Genomic DNA, 20,868 nt, shown 5'->3' with positions numbered 1-20,868 from the left:
GCAGACAGCAAATCGCAATATCACAAAAGAGTTACTACAAAAAAGGATGCTCACACACACACACACTGGATAACAGATGAACTAGAAAAATACGATAAAGACGAAAGAAAAGCTGTTTTATAAGCATAGAAAGATTCCCTATAATCTAATGTTTGAACTGACTATAAAAATTTCGCTGAACACTAAAAGAAGAAATAAAGCATGAAAAAGAACATTATACATACATACATCTTCAAGGCCCAGATTTCCCTAATCGGGTTGTGGGGGCAACAGCTGCAAGAGGAGCTTTCAATGGTCACGATCCTCTACCACCAAGCTCAGGTGTTCTGGTGGGATTCCCAAACGTGTCCACTCAAGGTTTTGGATATAATCTATCCAGCCAGTCCTTGGCCTTCCACGTGGCCTCCCACCCTCTGGCTTCGCAAAGAGGGCCTGATGAGGGAGCCTCTCTTGTGGCATTCCCACCAGGTGCCCATACTAACGTAACTGTGATCTCTCAACACGGAGAAGTAGCGGTTGAGTATTGAGGGTTTCCCGAATTGCAGAGCTTCTGACTCTGTCGAGTCTTGTCAGCCCCGCAACCCCTCGAAGGAACTTCATTTCAGCAGCTTGGATTCGTGTCTCTGCATTCTTTCGGTCATTACCCAACTCTCATGACCATGGTGAGGATGGGGACATAGACTGTATTGAAGACAGCCAACTGTGCCTTCTGGCTTAACTCCCGCTTCAATACTACCGAACGGCCAAGCTCCCGCAATATTGAGCTTGCTAAGCCAATTCGAGTATCTAGCTCTACGTCCCACTTTCCATCATTCGTGAATATGGACCCAAGGTATTTAAACTTCTCCACCTGCCTCATTGGGACTGCACTTACATGTAGAGTGCACTGGGATGGTTGTCTTGAGACCACAAATGTTTCAGTATTGGCCACACTGATCTTCATTCCGGCGTTTGCACAAACAGCTACAAATCTATCCAGGGTCCGCTGGAGGTCATCTGAGGAAGAGCTAAGCAGAACTAGGTCATCTGCAAAACGCAGACGTCCAATGCTACATTTTCCAATTCTGACACACTCACTGCCTCGGCTGTGCCTATCAATCCAGTCCATAAATATTATGAAAAGGAGGGGTGACAGAACACACCCTTGGCGGAGGCCAACGGAGACTGTGAAAGGTTCAGACTTTGTGCTGTTTACTCTGACACAAAACTCTGGGCATTCATACAGGGACTTGATGGCAGCTAATAGTTGGCCATCCACTCCATACTCCTGTACTATTTGCCAAAGCTTATCCCGAGGAACCCGGTAATATGCCTACTCCAAGTCCACGAAACATGTGTAGACATTGTTGGCATATTCCCAAGATTTCTCAAAGACTTGCCTTAAAGTGAAGATTTGGTCAGTTGTGCTTCTACCAGGACGAAAGCCACATGGTTCTTCCTGGAACTTTGAATCAACTATGCTCCTGCACCGTCTTTCCAAGCACTTAGCATACACTTTCCTAGGCAGGCTGAGCAGATAGATGCCACGATAGTTACTGCAATCCTTGTGGTCTCCATTCTTGAAGACTGGTATTATTATGCCTGTCTGCCATTGCTTTGGTGCTCGCCCAGATATCCAAGCAGCCTGACACACTCGAGTCAGCCAGAGAACACCGTCTCGATTTCAGGCTTTTAGCATTGTGAGCAGAATTTCATCATCGCCAGCAGCCTTGCCCGATTTTAGCGATTTTAACCCGGGTTAAGAAGGCTCTCAAAGTATTCCCTCCATCTGTGGAGGATATCCTTCTCGGTTGTTAAAAGTGCACCATCAGAGGCCTTTATTGCCCTTGCTGTGCACGATTTCCTTCCTCGAAGGCGGCGGATGGTCTGCCAGAATACTTTGTTTGCATTTGCATAGGATGAGTCTAATATTTCTCCAAAGGATTCCCGAGCCTTGTGCTTTGCTATCTTTACTGCCTCAGCAGCAAAAGAACATTTTTTAACGAAATTTCTTTCTTGTAGGAAAAAATGGTTAACATGATAATTGATAATACAAAGAAAACAGGTGAATTCCCCAGGCCAGTGAATTTACCGCTGTACTTAACAAAATGAACAACCACTTTTACAAACTATGTTAGTTTTTGATTTTGATCCTACAGAGAGGATAAAGTACGTGAGTCACCTTCGTGGATTAAGAATTCCATGCATCTATATGCAGTAAATGAAAATGAGGTAATCAGATTAAAAAAAAAAATGGAAAAAAAATGGGAGTGACTATATAAATGTCGAAAAACTAAATATTATCATTAAACAGAAGTTAACGTTCTCTACATATATTATTAATAAATCTTTTGAATACGGGAAATATATAGAACACTTAAAGATTGCTTCAGTTATTCCGCTATTTAAAGGAGGCAACAGAAATGAAATAAAAAATTAAAGACTTATATCCTCTACGATTCACAATCTCAAAGGTTGTTGAAATCCAAATGAAAAAAAAAAAAACGATTAAATAGCGATCTAAATACCATATCCTTTTATGCATCTAATCAATACAGGTTTAGATCCGGATTCATTACAGAAAAAACGCTAGTGGAATTCCATAAAATGGTTTATAGTGGAATAAATAAAGGAATGCACACAGCAGCCGTTTTTCTTGATATATCTAAGGAGTTCGACGGTGTTCTCCAAGACCTACTACTATTGAAAATGTCCAAATACGGCATCAGAGGAATTAATAATAACTGGTTCAGATCCTATCTGAATAATAGAAAACAATACACCAGCTACGAAACATTTAAAAGCGCAACAAAAACGATAAAATACGAAGTCTCGCAAGATTCGGTGATAGGATCCATCCTATTTTTAATCTATGTTAATGATCTGTGTAAATTAACAACTGCGTAATTAAAAACCAAAAACGAAATGTAAAAGAAATGGTAGTGCTGGTAGGTTCAAATAATTTAAGTGGTGACAAACATAGTATGAGAGAAGATATGAAAGGTCTGTTTGAAGAAGCGAGAAAGAAATGTGAAAGAGTAAAAATTGTACGATTACTACCTAGATATGAAAGTAATGAGTTAAGAAGGAGGGCGATGAGAGCAAATGATTTCACGCGCAGGCTATGTAGAAGATATGGATGTGAGTTTCTCGACGTGTGGGGTGTGTTTGATGGCAGAAAAGATTTGTATAAGAATGATGGCTTGCAGTTGAATTCACTTGGCATCAGAAGCCTGGAAAAATTACTTCTTGGTATGAGACTTAATGCAGAGAGTCAGGGAAACTAGAACATCAAGGAAAAATGTGTGTGAAAGTTCAGCTATGGTATGCAAACGTGATAAAGATATGAATGCCTTTGAACATGGTTATGTATGTGGCGAAGGAGTGGAAAAATGCTTTGGGTTCGGACCTTTTAAGTATGTTTGGGGAGGGAAAAGATAAAATTCTAGAACAAGACCAAATACATTGCATAGCTAATTATAAGAATAGGCTAGGTCTTAACTTATTATGTCTATACATAAATGCCAGGAGCATTAGAAACAAACGGGTTGAGTTCGTTGCTTTATTGAATACGATGTGGCCTAAGATTGTTGGCATCAGTGAAACCTGGCTATCAGAATCAGATATGGTGAGTGGGATCGAGTGTAATGGACATACTATTTTCATGAATGACAGAAGAGATAATAGAGGAGGAGGAGTACTACAAATGATATCAGATGTTCATTAGTCCAGTAGGGTAGAAATACAAGAAAACAATGGTGGTAACGATGTTCCATGTAGTGATGAGTTTGAGTCTATTTGGTGTGAATTGGACATTAACAGAATGAAATAAATGGTGGGGTGTTGTTACAGACCTGGCAGCTCAGTTGTAGGGGATAAAGAAATGCATCGCCAATTTAGCCTTATGGATACCAAGCGAATGATCATTATGGATGAGTAATTTTCCAAACATTGATTGTGTAGAAGAGAAATCTCATGATAAGAAAGAACAGGAATTTATTGAATTGTTGCGAGACAACTTTCTCAAGCAGCATGTGAAAGAAGGAACTTTAGGTTAAAGAGTGTTGGATTTGCTCATAGCATCAAAAGGGATATCTGTCAAGAATATGGCTATTTTACCACCAACTGATGACAGTGCTCATGCTGTTCTTTCTTGGGAAGTATCTATTTGTATTGAAGCTCCGATTAAATCAGGCTACATGTTGAATTACAAAGCTGGAAATTATGATCAACTTAGCAGAATATTACCTTTGATCCCATGGTATCAGTTATTGAATGGAAAAAATGTCAGCAATGCATGGGAATCTTTGAAAAAGTGCTTGAATGAAGCGGTATCTGAATGTATCCCTAGTGTTCGAAGAATCAATAGGTTGGGAGTGAAATGGATGTGCAGCCTTATTAAGCTAATATTATTAAGATAATATCCTCTAGAAGAAGATGATGTGGAAAGAATATCGTGAGAATAACATTGAGAGGAGTTATGAAATATATAAATCTCAGGCCAGAAAAGTGACAAGTATTGTGAGGAAAGCTAAAACGGAGTATGAAAAGAAATTGGCCATGCAAGCTAAAGGCAATCCAAAAGAATTTTATCGTTATTCTCAAGCAAAAGAAAGAATGAATGTCGAAGAATAACTTTATTGAATGCAGATAGTACACGAGTGTCAGAAGCTAAGGAGATTGTTCAGTTAATGAGTGCTCACTTTGCTAAGATATATCAACCAGGTGTATAATATATGCACTATTACTTTTTTACTATATTCTTTTATCACTTGTATTGCTGTAACACTTATCATCACTATTGTATTATTATTATTATTATTATTATTTGACACCTCCAGGAAGTCCAAAGGCTCATCGAGGGAGAGTATACCAACAGCATTGAACGACTGATCCCCTTCCAACTACATACCGCGCTCAATGTTATCATTTCTACTACTTCTTCAGTCTGAACAATAAATTTCTATTTCATTTAGATTTATTTTTGATGAAGTTGGTAATCTCTTTTATTCTGTTCAGAATTGCACAATGTTTTGCCACTTAGTTTCGATATTTGAAACTAAGCTGATCTCAAAACTTTCTGCCATGTTTTTCTTTGAACAATAATAAAAAATAGAAAAAAAAAAGAAGAAGAAAATACTGTTTTATAGAAGGTATCTTTATTAGAGTAGATGAGATTTGAATTTATGTTCAACATTTTTGTTATTTCCCACGTGTACTCAATTCTGATAAATAAATGCACTCGTGTTAAATTTCTGTGGAGATTATCCTGGCCATTCGTTATCTGCAGAATGAGGGTACGCATGTTGTAAGTATGTTTCTGGAAGAGTTAGATTTAGCAGAAGAGTTAGATGCACATTTTTGAATGATAAGGGAAAAAATAAATATTTTTTTCAATTCCCTAAAGTTGATTACACGAATTGAAAGTTAACAACACTACCGATATCGGTTAAGAACAAAATGGAAATGAATACATTTTTTATGTATAGATAGTATTTTACTTATATCTCGTTAGTCACTTTATCAGTAGCAAGAGTCAGCAGAAGTCCAAAGGAGATCGCGCGAGCGAATTACTGATTAAACAAATAACACTTTTCAGAGATATCACGAAAAAGGAGAATTTTTATGGAGCCTCATTGGCAATATCATTGCAATGAAACTGTAATATTTACTATTTAAAACTATTATTCGTGTGTAAAGTACCTGGTTATTACAATAGTTCAGTAATAATTTAAAAATGGTCGGCTACAACAGTTTTTTTGTTTTCTTCATACGTATTCTGAACCAAGCAACTTCGTATAATTATGGGTTTGGCAAAATTTAAATAACTCAAAAATAGGACGAGAAGGATAATTATCTCATCGAAGTGTGAGTTCGGAAGTGAATATGAAAATCTTTAATTTCTTTTCCAAATGACTGCGAGGCAACCTCTCTAAAACACGGTGACAAATATCACAACACAGCAAAACATGCAAATTTCAAGTTCAGCAAATAAAGAAGAATAAAAATACACAAAACGAATTTAATAATAATAATACAGAGTAAAACACTAAACCATAGATACTTTTCTATGCAATCCTCATCACCAATACAAGCCCTCTTGACAACTAAACCCAGTCTCCGTCGCGCAAGTTAAGGAGCGCGCATGGACACACACACACATACACACATTGACTATGGATTAAGTATTTTACATGCGTTATCTAAAGAAAGCACTTCACATCCATTTGGATTTCATTGCACATTATCTGCTGTACGTTTGGAACACGACCACCAGAAGCGTACTTGTTGTGAATTTCCTATTTCTGATGAACTCTGATGTTTTGTTTGACATTTTGCCGTTACAAATCCTATTCATTAAAAAAATTTTTAATTTTTCATTTTCATTGCGTTACTATTGTTATGTATCAGATACGCAAGCATGGCAACGAATATATATAAAAAAATACGAGATTGTTCATCTTTTTTTATCGAGGTTTTATCTTCTGCCTATAGCGTGCAACTCACTATCGGCAGACCACTGTGAATATACTATATATATATATCATCACCAACCAGTATATGTACGCCTATGTGTTCATCAAACCAGTCATTATGGATGGTGATTGGACCGCACATGGGGATCCACAAAAAGGTTGGTTGTTTCTCGAGTTAGCGATTTGCAACGAAAGTTTCTTACATCACAGTCCCTTCCTAGAATACTTTAATTTTGTTCATTTGTAAAAGCTTTTTGTTGCATTGCACAAGACAGTTTTCCACTTCTGAGTGAAAATGATGCTGGAAGACGAGTCTCACTAGGTTTTTAAAAATTAACTGGTCAGAAAATGTGATTATTTAGCATATTATTTATTAGAAATACATATGAGAAATAGGAAGTTGTAACATCTTGTAGCTGTGGCTGTTAACAAGGAAGACAACACTTACGTAGTTGTAGAAAGTTTTTTTTTCCTCTTGTTAGCATAACAAATTAAACTTGCCAAGGAATTATATTCTTGTTTAGTCCAAGTGTAAGTAAACAAAGTTTAACTGTGAAGCAACTTCACCACTAATATTTGTATATTATAGAGGCTACTGACTTCATTATCAATTGCATTAGTATCCCATAATGCAAATAAACTTCCGTTCGGACTTGAATGTTGGTTGTTATATGACAGTGGCGTTCAACCTTTTTTACTAAGCGAGCTACTTTTCTATATAGATCACGTTCCCCCAACCTGATATCTGATTACGCACAAATAAACAACTAAAAAAAAACACACAACTAAAAACTTTATTTGTGTATTTAAAAATTTATTCATCACTTTTAATTATTTTAATACAACAAAAAAATATATTGGAATAAAATATTTATTTCTTAATATTTTAATATTTTATTAAAAAATCTTAAAGTTTTTTATGACGGTCATATTTGAAAAAGCGGATTCTGACAAGTATGTCGATCCGAAACACGACAGAATTTTTCGCGCAATATCAGTTAATATTGGGAATTATTCATGTGCATACTTCCAAATGGCTTCATTGTTATTTATTTTAAATGTAAACTATTCTGAATGTTTATTATCTCAAGTTCTACTTCAGCTTGGTTTATATCAAACAGCTCACTAATTTTATTTGAAATTTCTGTGATGTTCAAGTTTTCTTGAAATGGATTATCGATAAAAGATACTACAGTTTTATTAAAATCTTTAAATCTTGAATTTATTTCTTCCTCAACTAGTTCAATTTCACGAATAAATTCTTTTAAATCATAGCGAAGCATTTCTTGATTTTGTTCAAAAAATTTTAATGAATAAGGGAGATGTCTAAATTCGCGGTCATTTATATTTTTCTTTAATAAAAGTGAGTATTGTTGAAAGTTTAACATGTCAATTAAATTTTTATCTCAACCTTGTAACTCTAAATTTAAATTGCTTAATTTCGTAAAGAAATCTACTAAAAATGATAAGTGTAACAACCATCTTTTATCACTCAATTGTGGATAAATATCTCCTTTTTCATCAAGAAAAAATTTTATATCGTTAATTAATACAAGAAGTTCCCTATCATCATCTGCCTGTAATTTAAATAACCGCTGTTGCAGGGCTTTTCCTCGAACAGAATTTACAATTTTAAATGTAATATCCAAAACATCTTTTGTGTTTAATCTTTTACTACACAGTACTTGTTGGTGATACAGTGGTACGTTAAAAAATCTGGATATTTGTCATCGTTTTCACATAATGAAATGAAGCCTGATTTATTACCTTTCATTACAGGAGCACCACAGTAGTAATAGACACAAGTTTAAAAAGTGGAAGTTTGTGTTGTTTCAAAAATTCATCAAATGCTGAAAAAATGTCTTCTCCCCTAGTTCTTCCCAATAATGGTATAATTTTCAAAAGTTCTTCTTTACTTGAATAATCTTGAAATATCATGCGAATAAATACCATTAACTGAGAAATATCAGTGAAGTCGTTTGATTCATCAAATTGTAATGAAAACGCAACACACTGGTGAATGTCTGACATTAACCTGGCCTGGACACTTTTCTCCGGCAATTGGAACTCTTCCTTTCGGCAATTTGAAACCTTGTCTGCGGCCTAGAAGTAGTCTCTCCAGCGACGTCTCGAACCGAAAAGCTCCTTTCTGGAAGCGGGAAACTCCTCTCTCAAGCAACGTGGATCCGGGCAGTCTCTCTGACGGCGACTCTAGACAGGGTGGCCTCCTCTCTGACAGCAATTCTGAAATCGGGACCCCTTCTGCTTGCTCCAGTCCCTTTTTATTAGGCCTCCTCTGAGACCTCGCATGAAGTTTGGCAACCCCCAAAGAATCGGTATGAGTCTCATCTTAAGTTTCAAGTTCGGCACGCCTTTTGTTCTCCTCCGTTTTCATTTGATTGTAAGTTGCCGCCCATCGGAAAGTGTTTGACCTCTTTCTGACTGACTTCGGAGATGTTTACACTTAGAGCCTGCAAGCCTTTCTCATACATACAAGTTTCAATAACAATCTTTCCAATGCCGCCATGTACAGCTTCGGTGACAAAACCATTGCCTTTGTTTTTAACACTCTAACATATTCTTATTAAAGCAGTATATGCGGTTAGCTTCAAAAGAGTTATTTACAAAAACATCTAATACAAACTATACCGAGACAAACAAAGTTTCTTTTCTTACAATCTTCACACGGGACCATGAGAAAGAAGTGCCATGGGTTTAACAAATTCTTTTCGTTTAGTCTCGAGCCTAGTAGTTCTGCAGATTCCTTAGGAAGACCCAAATCTCTGAAAAGTCGTTTATATCGGTATGTGAAAAAAAGTTCAGGTGGGCCACTGTCTTTGTATTCGCCATCATTGAAATCTTCAACTTCTTCGTTTGAATCGCTGCTGAGTGGTTCTTCTAAACTTTGTAGAGGTGCTGGCATGGGTATTTCAGGACCATGTTCCACTGTCGTATTGCAGATGGTAAATTAGGATAGGAAATGTCTTTTTTTATTTTTCACATTAAAACCTTGAACATTCAAAGAACAGAAGTAACAGTGATCGTTATGGTTGCGGGGTTCCCGCCATACCATGGGAATTCCGAAACGGAAAGATTTTTGTCTCGTTTCGATAACCTTCTAAGTTCTTCTACACAAATGGAACATACTACATGTGGCGCCCATGGTTATCAAAGTCACCAAGTTTCATCCCAAAATAGGACCTTTTTCACGAAATCTGTAATGTTTCTTCTTTGTTTTTTACCACTAACTCCGCGCATATGCACCAGAAAATGTCAGGTGAATTTTTGCAACCATTACAAACACCACTTAAAACACAGTTAAACGAATTTTAACGAATGAGATCAACGCTATTACACGACACTACGTGTAAACATTTTAAAAAAAAACCCAGCAAATCCATTAAATTAAATCTTCACACTAACTTAGTAAATATGCCACCTATCAGAAATATGATAACCTTAGTAGTCAACGACTAAAGTTCAACTAAAGAATCAACAATAAAATGTAAGTGTCTGTGACAACATGAAAGGCATCCTGTCGGAGACAGGATGCCTTTCATGTTGTGTTGTGTCGTTTTTTTTCTTTTTTTCTTTCATTATGTCGGAGAATCAGATTCAAAGTAGCCACCTGCACTTTTATCTACATTCCTCGTTCCCTCTCCTATCTTAAGAATGAGAAGTTTCGTGGAAATTTCTTCAGTTACCATAAAAATGCACTTAAAAAAAGCACTTATACAACTAATTAGCTGTAAATAAAGGAAAATGAAAATAAATACCAATGCGTTGAATTTAAACGTCTTTCTAATTTTCCGACATGTAATTTATCATTACATGTCGGAAAATTAGATTTTCTTTTATGAAATTTCTAGTTTTTAAAGTGGCAACTATTTTGTTTATATCACAGTTAGAAAAAAATTACGTACAGTATTAACAAATTAAAAAAAAAAGTATAAAAAATGTAACGAAATTTATTTTTAACTTTATTTTTAAGAAAGTTTCGTACAAAATAATAATAATTATACAGAGAAACAAATTTTTTGAAAAATGAACGTTGATATTCTAAACTTACAGTTGAGAGAACCTGAGACACTTTAATGTCCTAAACTGATTAATTATTTTATGACTAGTTGTGACTGCATAAAAGTTATAAATAATACCATTATCAAATCCTTTGAATCTTCATAGTCATCTGAATCGGTGTCCGAATCGCCATCAATTTCACTTACATTGATCACCCAAAGTTCGCATAATTCTTCGATAATTCCGTCTCTGTCCCAATACATATTTTCCAATGAGGTGACATGAAAGCAATATTTCCTCAGTTTTGAACTGTAATACTTTCAATCGCCTGTTCTGAAAGCTTAAAAAGTTTTGACATGTTAATATCTCCAGTTCCGTTGTGATGGCGAATGAAACTTTTCACTTCTGCCCAAACATACTCAATAGCATTACTATCGCAACGATATGGTGGTAGCCTCAAAGCTAGAAATCCATGCTCTTTGAGCATCGTGTCGAATTTAAATAGCTTAGTTGTGGGCGAGTTTCTTTTGACCAAATTAAGCAATTCAATTTTTTGCATATCTGGGGAATGTTATTTGCAGAGAGCCAATCCCTAAGAACTTGCTTCACTTCAGACCAATTTGGAACTTTGTTTAATGGAATAGAGTGATATGAAGCGTTATCAATTATAACAACAGCATTTTTAGGAAGGTTTGGAATCAGTTTTTCTTCTGCCCACTTTTCGAAGATCGTAGAATTCATTTGCCCATGGTAATCTCCAGTAGTTGAATTGGCTTTGTAAAGTAAGTGAATTTATTAAAAAATCCATTTCTCCATCCGCACACAAAATTATTATGCGCCGCGAGGCATTTCCGGTTTGTAGCACTTCGCATTTTTCTTTAGATCGCTAACATATTTCCATAAGTTAAATTACTCTCAATCCAAATTTTCATCTAGATACACAATCGGTCTTTTCTCCTCCCTGAAACGTCGTACTGGTCTCAAATACTGCGTTCTATATAAAATAATGACACTTCGCTCCATGATAAGTATCCTTTTATTCTGGGACTTTTTTGAAACAAAATCCGATTTCATGAAGTATTTTACTTAAAGTTTCTCCTTTCGAAAGAAAATTCATTTTTTCTTTCTAATCAATTTCAGGAACAGTTGGCACTTTTTTTCTCGACCACATAAAATTAGTGAATATTTCTTCTTATAACGACTACATGAGAATCATTCAAGGCAACGTTTTCGATGGTTTTCTTTCTCAGGCGCTTTTTAGGAGATTTAAATTTTGGCTTACCTTCATCTTTTGATTCCCTACGAATTCTTTTAATAGTCGACTCCGATACGTCAGCAATTTCAGCTGCACGTTTTGTGACATGAGAAATTGGAACGAGGAGACTGCCGTCTAACGATTCTTTTTCGCAGAATCTCAGCACATTATGCAATATTCTTTTGCAAGAGCTACTGAAAGGTTTAACACCAGAACTTGTTGATTGTACTGGATCCATCACAAAAATTAATAATTAAAAAAAAAATAATGCAAAAAAGCGATAACAAAAATCAAGCTACTACAGCCACAGACAAGAAAGCACGTGGTTTGGCGTGTTGGTGACCAATTCCTACATCCTTTATTACTTTCACCCCTTTAGCATGAATATTCCTGGCAATCTACCAGCTCTGGTTCTATAAACTGTAGGCGTACAATACTCTTGATCACTTCAAAGTGACCAAGAGCATTGGTCACTTTGAAGTGATCAAGAATATTGTACGCCTACAGTGTGTCTTTTTGCAGCAGAAAGTGTCGGCACTTCCCAAGTCATGTGACATCGTCTAGTACATCAGTTTAAGCTAAAGTGGAAGGTGCTTGCTCAACAGCTTCCACAAGCATCAGTAAGATAGCAATGATATGTGTTCCGTCCTGTTGCACACGTCGGTTCACCAGTGTGTGTGATGTACTTGTGAAGTTCAAAACGATATCTTCCACACGAGTGTATGCGGACAGTATACGCATAGACTCGTGATTAATGTTGAAATATTTAATAATTTCAAAGAACCACGTGTTTCTTCACAACCACAGTACCATTATTAGTATCTGCTGCTAGTGTTCCTACGAAAATTAGAAATTTTTGTTTATTTGTTCGAATTTGGTTGAATTTCAATCTCCAGATCACTATAATCAATTTCTCATGAGAGTTTCTTCTACTGTACTGCCTCCTGGTGTTACAACTTCAATAAAGCTCACATGTTACTGTCCAATTCCAGTGATTTTTGGCATATTTGTGTTCCAGATGTCTATTGTCTGAAATTTAAAGGTCCATAATATCTTTGTATTTTCATTTGCAATAACATTTTTCTCCCAATTGTATGTATGTTCCCGATGGGTTTAGCAACTGGAAAGCAAACCACATTTTCTTCACAACTTCGGTCCGATGCAGAAGGGTCTCCAGACAGTACAGGTCCAGTACTGTAAATAACGAGACAACAAGTCAGCTGGTGCAGAATCAGGGTGGCACTTCACTTACACTACTATGTCGTGCCCTGAGGAGGGAGTAGTAGAAGCACTGCCGAGGACACGTTATCAAAAGTAAACTGGTCGCTCTCCATGGATGTCATGTCGACGGCATTATTATTATTATTATCATTAAGAGAAACCGCCAAAGGAGTTAGAGACAGACATGGGTGGAAACCACATACTACATGCACCAGATATACTGATTATTGAATTCATTCACACTGCTTCACGACATCCAATGGCAATCCATTCCAATCACGCACCACCCTCTGTGAGAAAAATCTAGCCCTCGCCACTTCTTAGCGGCCTTCATTCTCAGCTTCGAACGATGTCCTCTTGTCCTTTCCCACCCTCCGTAAATTGAAAAATTCAATCAAATGAAATCCTGTATGAACCTTTCAGAAGTTTCTAAGTCACAATCATGCCATCCTTCTTTCTCCAGTTTGCTAGTGTCTGCAGTCTACAAATTCTCAATATCTCTTCATAATCAGTATTCCACAATCCTGATATAATTCTAACACTATCCTTAGTACTCTGTCCAATATATCAGAATCACAACAGAAACCAGACATATGCACAATACTCTAAATGGGATCTTATCAAGGCCATGTAAAGATGCAAAATAACATCCTTATCTTTACATGTGAACGTTCGTTTCAGCATTGAATTATCTTTTGAGTTGTATTTACAATCTTTGCCACATGACCCCTGAACTTCAAATTCCTACCTACCAACACTCCAAAACCCTAGCCTCATCACTTGCTTCTAGCCTAATCCCACCAATATAATACGACATCAGATATCTAATCATGCCTAAGTGAATGACGTTACATTTACTGACGTAGAACTGACATGTACAGTATTTTCCCATACCCACAATTCCAGCCTATTCAAATCATTCTGCAAAGACTGCATATCAGCCGCATTCCTGATTACCGTACTTTTCTTTGCATCATCAGCAAATAGCTGCATGTCGGTTTTCAAATCCTTCCCAATAGCATTAATGTACAGACTGAATAACACTGGACCAAGCACTGATCCTTGTGATACACCACTTGTTACCTTAAACGTTGCAGACTCAGGTCCACCCCGTATACCTCTTTTTGAAATCTCTCAGTCAGCCATCCTCTTATCCATGCTAATATTCTATGACCTAAACCAATATTCTCCAATTTATGCAACAGATTACCATGCCGTATTCTGTCAAAAGCCAAAAGTATCATGCTATATCCATTCCCTTGTCTAGTTCAATGCTAACATTATTATACAATGTGAGCAAGTCGCTAAAACATGACCTTCCCTTAGTAAACCCATCTTGTTCATTGCAAAGTAGAGATTCACTGTCAACCCATTTCTGAATGCGAGTTCTAACCAATTTTCCCAAAATTTTCACCACCACTCCTGAGATAGATTGGTTGATTGTTGGATACTTCGGATTTGGCACCACCCTTATTATACATTCTTCTATTCCTCCGAAATCTTCCCTGTTCTGAGACTCATATTGATAGCCTGGTCAGAGGAATGTCCAGTTCAGCTGAACACCCTTTTAGCACACGTGCTGATATTCCATTAGTCCCTATTGCTAAACTGGTATTCAATTTGTGCAACAGCTCTAATACCTCGGTCTCCCGTAGCTGCGTTTCTTCATCGAGTGAAGAGGTAACAGTGAGCCCAATGTCGAGTACACCAAGTTGATAGCTTTTAACAAAATGGGCACTAATTAGCCTGAAGGCATCTGGTGTGAGGTGGAATCAGACAAGATCAATTACATAGTGGAGTGTGTTGCAGACCTGGTGGATTGGTTGCTGGTGATGAAGAAATGCATCACCAAATAGAAAACACGAGAGCGAAAAGAGTAATCATAATGGAAGAATTTAATTATATAAATATTGATTGGGTAGCAGTAGAATCTCATGAGAAGAATAAAAATGCATTTATTGAGCTGTTGCGGGACAACTTCCTCAAGCAGCATGTGACAGAAAGAACTCGAGGTCAAAGAGTGTTAGATTTGATTATAGTGTCAGAGGGTATTTCAGTTAAAGACGTAACTATTCTGCTCCGGCTGGTGACAGTGATCCTGTAGTGCTCACCTGGGAAGTGACTAAGTTTATGAATGTTTCATTCAGAAAAGGTTACATGCTGAACTACAAAGCAGGGATTTATGACCATCTGATGAGTACACTGAGTTCAGTGGAATGGGATCGGTTGCTGGATGGAAAGGATATCGACAGTGTATGGGAAGCATTTAAACAATACTTAAATGATGCGATATCAGAATGTCTCCCGAGAGTTAGAAGAATAAATTGAGTAGGAGACAAATAGATGTGCAATCTTATTAAGCAAGAGATTCGTAAGAAAAGGACGATGTGGAAGAAATAGCGTTTGCATAAGGATGACGTCCATTATGAACGTTATAAGCAGCAGGCTAGAATAGTCACAACTGTTGTACGGAAAGCAAAGTCTGAGTATGAAAAGAAACTGGCTCTGTGTGCTAAAAATAACCAAAAGAATTTTACCGATATTCTGCAGGTAAAAGAAAGGATAAATATAAAGCAATCACTCTTCTAAATCCAGATGACCTGAGAGTTACAAATGCAGAAAGGGTAGTCCCGAAGTTGTCCCCCAACAGCTCAATAAATGCATTTTTATTCTTCTCATGAGATTCTACTGCTACCCAATCAATATTTATATAATTAAATTCTTCCATTATGATTACTCTTTTCGCTCTCGTGTTTTCTATTTGGTGATGCATTTCTTCATCACCAGCAACCAATCCACCAGGTCTGCAACACACCCCACTATGTAATTGATCTTGTCAGATTCCACCTCACACCAGATGCCTTCAACTCACTGCCACATGAAATACTACTATTCGTAGTCGTACTACATTCATAGGTCTCAACTCTAACTGGATTCAAGCTATCCAATATCATCAGCAGCATGCCACTTCTCTCCTATCCTCTCTATTCTTCATGGATACAGTATACAGTATACAGTGGATAGAGTATCAGAAACAAAGTGGTCCCAACACCTCTTTGTTTCTGATACTCCTAGCATTCGTGTACAAGCATAATAATCTACCTACAAGTTCTTTTGTATACTTTTTTTTGCAGTCTGCCTGACACAGTTGGACAACTTTCAGATCTCTATTCTTTCCTAATGCCTTATACTTGTAGACATTTTGGACACGTTTGATGAACCGGACGAACACAACGCCAAAATCGTTCTTTTCTCGTCAACATTCCGATTATAAAGCCCATTCCCGTCATGAACACAGTTATATATAGTTCGCCCACAGTTTGTAGATCTCTGTTTGGCGTCTTGCCAAGAATAGTCGATTCATGCTGAAGGGGGGAAAGAAATGAAGGACATACGAATTGGTCGCCAACACGCGAAATCACGTGCTTTATAGGTAAAATTTTCTAACTGTTATACAAACAACATAGTTAACTACAATGATTATAAAAGAGAAGTTAATTTTCCGACGTGTAATAATAAAGAACTCATCCCACAAAACGGACTGTTTACCCTATTATCGGAATGGATTCTCCTTTTTTTGACATGCGAAGAAGTGTCGAAGGGTCTCGAATCTGTGGGCGTACTATACCATTGTCGCTCTTACACTCACATTCACACCATTCCTCCCTTTATAATTTAGTCTCCTTGACTGTCTGTGTTAGGTCTCATAGCAGTTATTAGTTTTTCTAGACTGCTGACACCAAACGCATTTTGGTGCAGGCTGTCTCTCTTATACAATCTTTCCTCAGACTCACTGCACACATACAAAAACTGGCATCCATTCCTTCTACATAGCCTACGCATCGAATCCTTTGCTATCATAGCCCTTCTTCTTAATTAATTTTCATCATAGCGAGGTAAAACACTGACGATTTTCACTTTCTCACTCTTCACTGTCGCCTCTTCCAGCAATCCTTTCATCTCCTCTCTCATACTGAACGTATCGCCAGTTAAATCGTTCATACCTACTACAACTACGATTTCATATACTTTTCTTTTCTGTTTTTGAATTACTTGAGTTATATTCTTAATTTTCGCTCCAGAAACACACGATGTTATAACTCCCTCATCAATTGCTTGTTTTATTATGGTCACCGTTCGCGCGGTTTGCCTAGTGGGTTTGCGCTTCGCAACCATATGCCTGGGGAAGGAGTGTCCTGGGTTCAATTCCCGTCACCGACGTGATGAGCTTAAGAATCTTCCTCAGCCATAGCCAGGTTAGCCGGGCTTGGGCGTGGACTGCAGGGTTTTTCCACCCAGTTTATCTGGGGTTTTTCATCCCGCAAGCAGGCAAACCCCCCAGTGCACACACGGATCTACAGCCATAAATACTTAACCTCCCCCATGAGGGGGAGGTTAAGTATTTATGGCTCAACTCGGCTTTTATTATGGCTCAACTCGGCTTTAAGTATTTATGGCTTTTCTCAACTCGCCCCAATAGGGACGGTGGAGAAAAGGGAGGGAACTCCATACGAATAAATAAATAAAAAATTATTATAGTCATCATACCAAATAACTTCTTTCTTTTTACTAACAACATCACTTACCTGATTTCCGTTATTTCCGGACTTACCTTGCTTTGTTGCTTCTTATTTTCCTGTTCATTTTTCTTTTTCTCGCTCTGCTCATTTAAACGCCTCTTGACTTTTTGCAATTCCCGTGCCGTCTCTCTCTTTCAATTTCTCTATTTTGGAGGTTAGTTCATTTTCATTAAACGCTTTCACAACTCCAACAACCTCGTCAACGGTGCTAACCTTCTTGTTCTCGCTTGTGGTGCTTTTTTTTTATCATTACTTTTTTTGACCTTTTTGGCGCAATTTTAAACTTATACTAATTATTCAAATATCTTAATAAAGCACTAAAATCTACACTAGTATACTATAAAACACTAATTTTCTAAGGTAAAAATACAATAAAACAAGCAAAAATCATCAATTTTACAGGAGCACTAAATTCACCGAACAATCACAACGTATCCTCTAATCAACCTCGAAACAACATGTCACTACTTTTCTACTTTCTCCTTTCGTGTAACCCTGTATTCTTAAACACATCTCCTTATAATATGTTTTTACGATGAGAAGTCAGTAAATTACAAACAAATAGCGAAGAAATGAATCGGAAGTGGGTGACTTTCAGCAGCAGCAAAGTTTAGGATGACGACAATACATGCAGCAGGCGCGCATTTGCATGTTTTGCAGCTCTTTTCGGTAAACGAAAATGGCGACCATGCTCGACGAATGTATAACTGTCGAACAGCGTTCCGTTGCGCGTTTTTTTCTGGGCGAAAGGACTTCCTGCAAAGGACATTCAGAAAAAGATGCATCCTGTTTATGGGGAGAAGTGTTTGTCACATGAAGCAGCTCGAAATGGGATCCAGAAAGTTTAAGGTTACGCCATCAGCGGAAAAACTTATGCTTATGGTCTTGTGGGATTCCTAAGACGTGCTGCGTGCTGTCTATTTTCAGAAGCTCGACGAAAATGTAAATGTCCTGCTGGAGTAATTCTCCTCTTGTTAGTAAGCCTGGATGTTTTCCGCGAATTGTCTCTGGAAGCTCAATAAAATATCACAGTACAATGTGACAATCACATTTTCAACGAGCTTCTGAAGATTCTACATTCGGGTCTGCAAATGGACAACATGTCGACATTTTATATTGCAATAACGCTCGGATTTAGTGAGTTATATCGGAAATGTCGTCTTCTTGTTGCGCAAATGCCGGGATTTGTCAAACGCACAAGCAGTCTCTGTGGACCAGTTTTAGTTCCAACAGGATTACTTTTATTTGAAAATTTTGGTGAAGAAGTTTGGAAATGATAATAATTCCACTCTAGCTGGATGGAATTTAATGAAATTTTATAGTTAAGGTCTCTATTAAAATTTGTAATTTTTGATTTCAATCTGATCGTTGTTGTTATGAAAAAATTATGTAAAGGAACTTTTTTGTCTAGAGATAAATTAAAGAAGTACGCTTAAAGAATAAGGTTGTAAAAAACAACAAAATAATTATTACGGCTCAATGACCACCTACATATCGTCTATTCTATACATCTTGGGTGTTCTTACCGAACACTTAAAAACGACAGTTTCCAAGAAAATTAATCTTTCGTTTCGAAACTTGAAAAATATGTTTCAAGTATTTCAACCTGCCACTTACTTCTCGAAGCTGCAACGACCCTAATCCTTGCATCTGACATTTCATTATTGTACTTACACGCAGTTTGGTGTACAAAGTAATAATAAATTGTGTTCCTCAGCTCTCCCCCAGGAACTAAATGAGCAAACATATTTGGATGTCTTATTAATGGTCCAGCAAAACTGTCGTTTTGTTAACATTATTTTGATATTAGGTTATTATTATGGTTATAACTATTACGCCATATTAATGGCATCTTACAATTTTTACAGATCATGAAGCTTCAGTAGCAGTTCTTAAAGCTGTTGAAATGGAAAAATCTCAGAAATACGAGAAAGCAGATATGCTATATCGATATGCTATGACAGTCAAACCCAATGACCCGGATATTATGACCAAATATGGAGAATTCGTTGAGCGTCGAAAAGAAGACGTAGAAATTGCTAACAGCATGTATACACGTGCTTTATTCGTTTGTCCGCAGCATCAAAAAGCTGAAGAAAATACATTTAGAATAAAACCCAAGATAAAAGAATTAGATGCATTTATTTTGAAAGAAATCGATGCAAAGCTGTTGAAGCTGCAAATCACTCCAATTTTGGATTTAAAGAACACTTTCCCATATTATTATATGCAGAGTCTACCTTGCAATTTAGCACTAATAAAAGATCTGTCAAATTCAGATAACGAATTTGAAAATATTATCGAAGATGATCACAAAAATTTAGACGACATCTTGCATTTAAAGGACAAACAAAGACAAATTACTTTAGAAGACATCAAACACATTCATGGGCTGGTTTTTCCTTGTGATGACACATCGCAAGCAGGAGTTTACCGCGAATGCCCAGTTTGGGTGGGTCATTACCATCCGCCTGATCAAGCTGAAATAGAGCACTTAATGGTCAACTTTGTTAACCGCATCAATAACACAGAAGCTGTTAATAAGTTGCACCCTGTGAAACAAGCAGAATTCGCACATAATCGATTGGTTTCGATCCACCCCTTTCCAGATGGCAATGGGAGAATAGCTCGGTTATTAATGAACATCATCCTTATGCGAAATGGTTACCCTTTTCCAGCGGCTGTTATTACCCAAGAAGATCAAGCCGAATACTCCAAAAGCCTCGAAGAAGCACAGTGCAAAGGCGACACCAGACCCTTCTTCAAATTCATCGCTAAATGTGTCGAAAGGACACTGGATTATTTCGCCAAGGAAGTTATTGCAAGATGTGTATAATAGAATGTGGATCCTAAATTGCACATACAGTTTTTAATAATTATATCTTTATTTATTTCTGTTGTGACGTCATGTTTATGTCAGTTATTATATTTTAAACCTGGTTAATTTCCAATGGCGCATTGAATAGGCACTTTTGCTTGCTTCATGGATTCAAAAGCTATTGCTTTACATCCAGTGAAATCAGCAAATTGCACAAACACACGATAAACTAGCTGAGATCAATCCATCTGTTAAAACCCCAGAAAAGAACAAAAACTGGACTTCATAAACCTCAAATCAGCAGAATGTGCAAGGACATTCTTTCACGGATTGATCCCCAAATGAAGCTGAATAGGATTTGACTGTTTTACAACAGGTAAAGAATTCATCGAATCAGAGCCAACGAAACAGTATTAAATTATCATCATCATCATCATCATCAAATTCCTGCCATGTACCCTCAAGGGGTGTACAGGATATGATAGTACTACATGAAAAAATTACATCATTACTAACTTC

At 37.1% G+C, this 20,868-nt stretch overlaps 1 protein-coding gene across 1 annotated transcript; it reads left to right on the top strand.

Annotated features, from left to right (window-relative positions):
• Positions 1-9,148: 9,148 nt before the first annotated feature.
• LOC150099884 (protein adenylyltransferase FICD-like) lies at positions 9,149-20,367 on the top strand. Its single transcript, XM_090403165.1, has 2 exons — positions 9,149-9,380; positions 19,400-20,367. The coding sequence occupies exons 1-2, from the start codon at positions 9,149-9,151 to the stop codon at positions 20,365-20,367; spliced, it is 1,200 nt and encodes a 399-aa protein (XP_090259291.1).
• The last annotated feature ends 501 nt before the right edge of the window (positions 20,368-20,868 follow it).

Source organism: Typopeltis vanoorti, chromosome 13, assembly GCF_054136105.1.
Source record: "Typopeltis vanoorti isolate ZY-2024b chromosome 13, IOZ_Tvanoo_1.0, whole genome shotgun sequence".
Lineage (NCBI taxonomy): Eukaryota > Metazoa > Arthropoda > Arachnida > Uropygi > Thelyphonidae > Typopeltis > Typopeltis vanoorti.
This window is presented reverse-complemented; position numbering and strand designations above follow the sequence as displayed.

Bases quoted from the DNA above. Each gene is read 5' to 3' on its own strand.
- LOC150099884 (XM_090403165.1), top strand. From the start codon at position 9,149: ATGAGAAAGAAGTGCCATGGGTTTAACAAATTCTTTTCGTTTAGTCTC. The intron at 9,381-19,399 runs GTATTTCAGGAC...CAATTTTTACAG, and splicing joins TTGTAGAGGTGCTGGCATGG to ATCATGAAGCTTCAGTAGCA.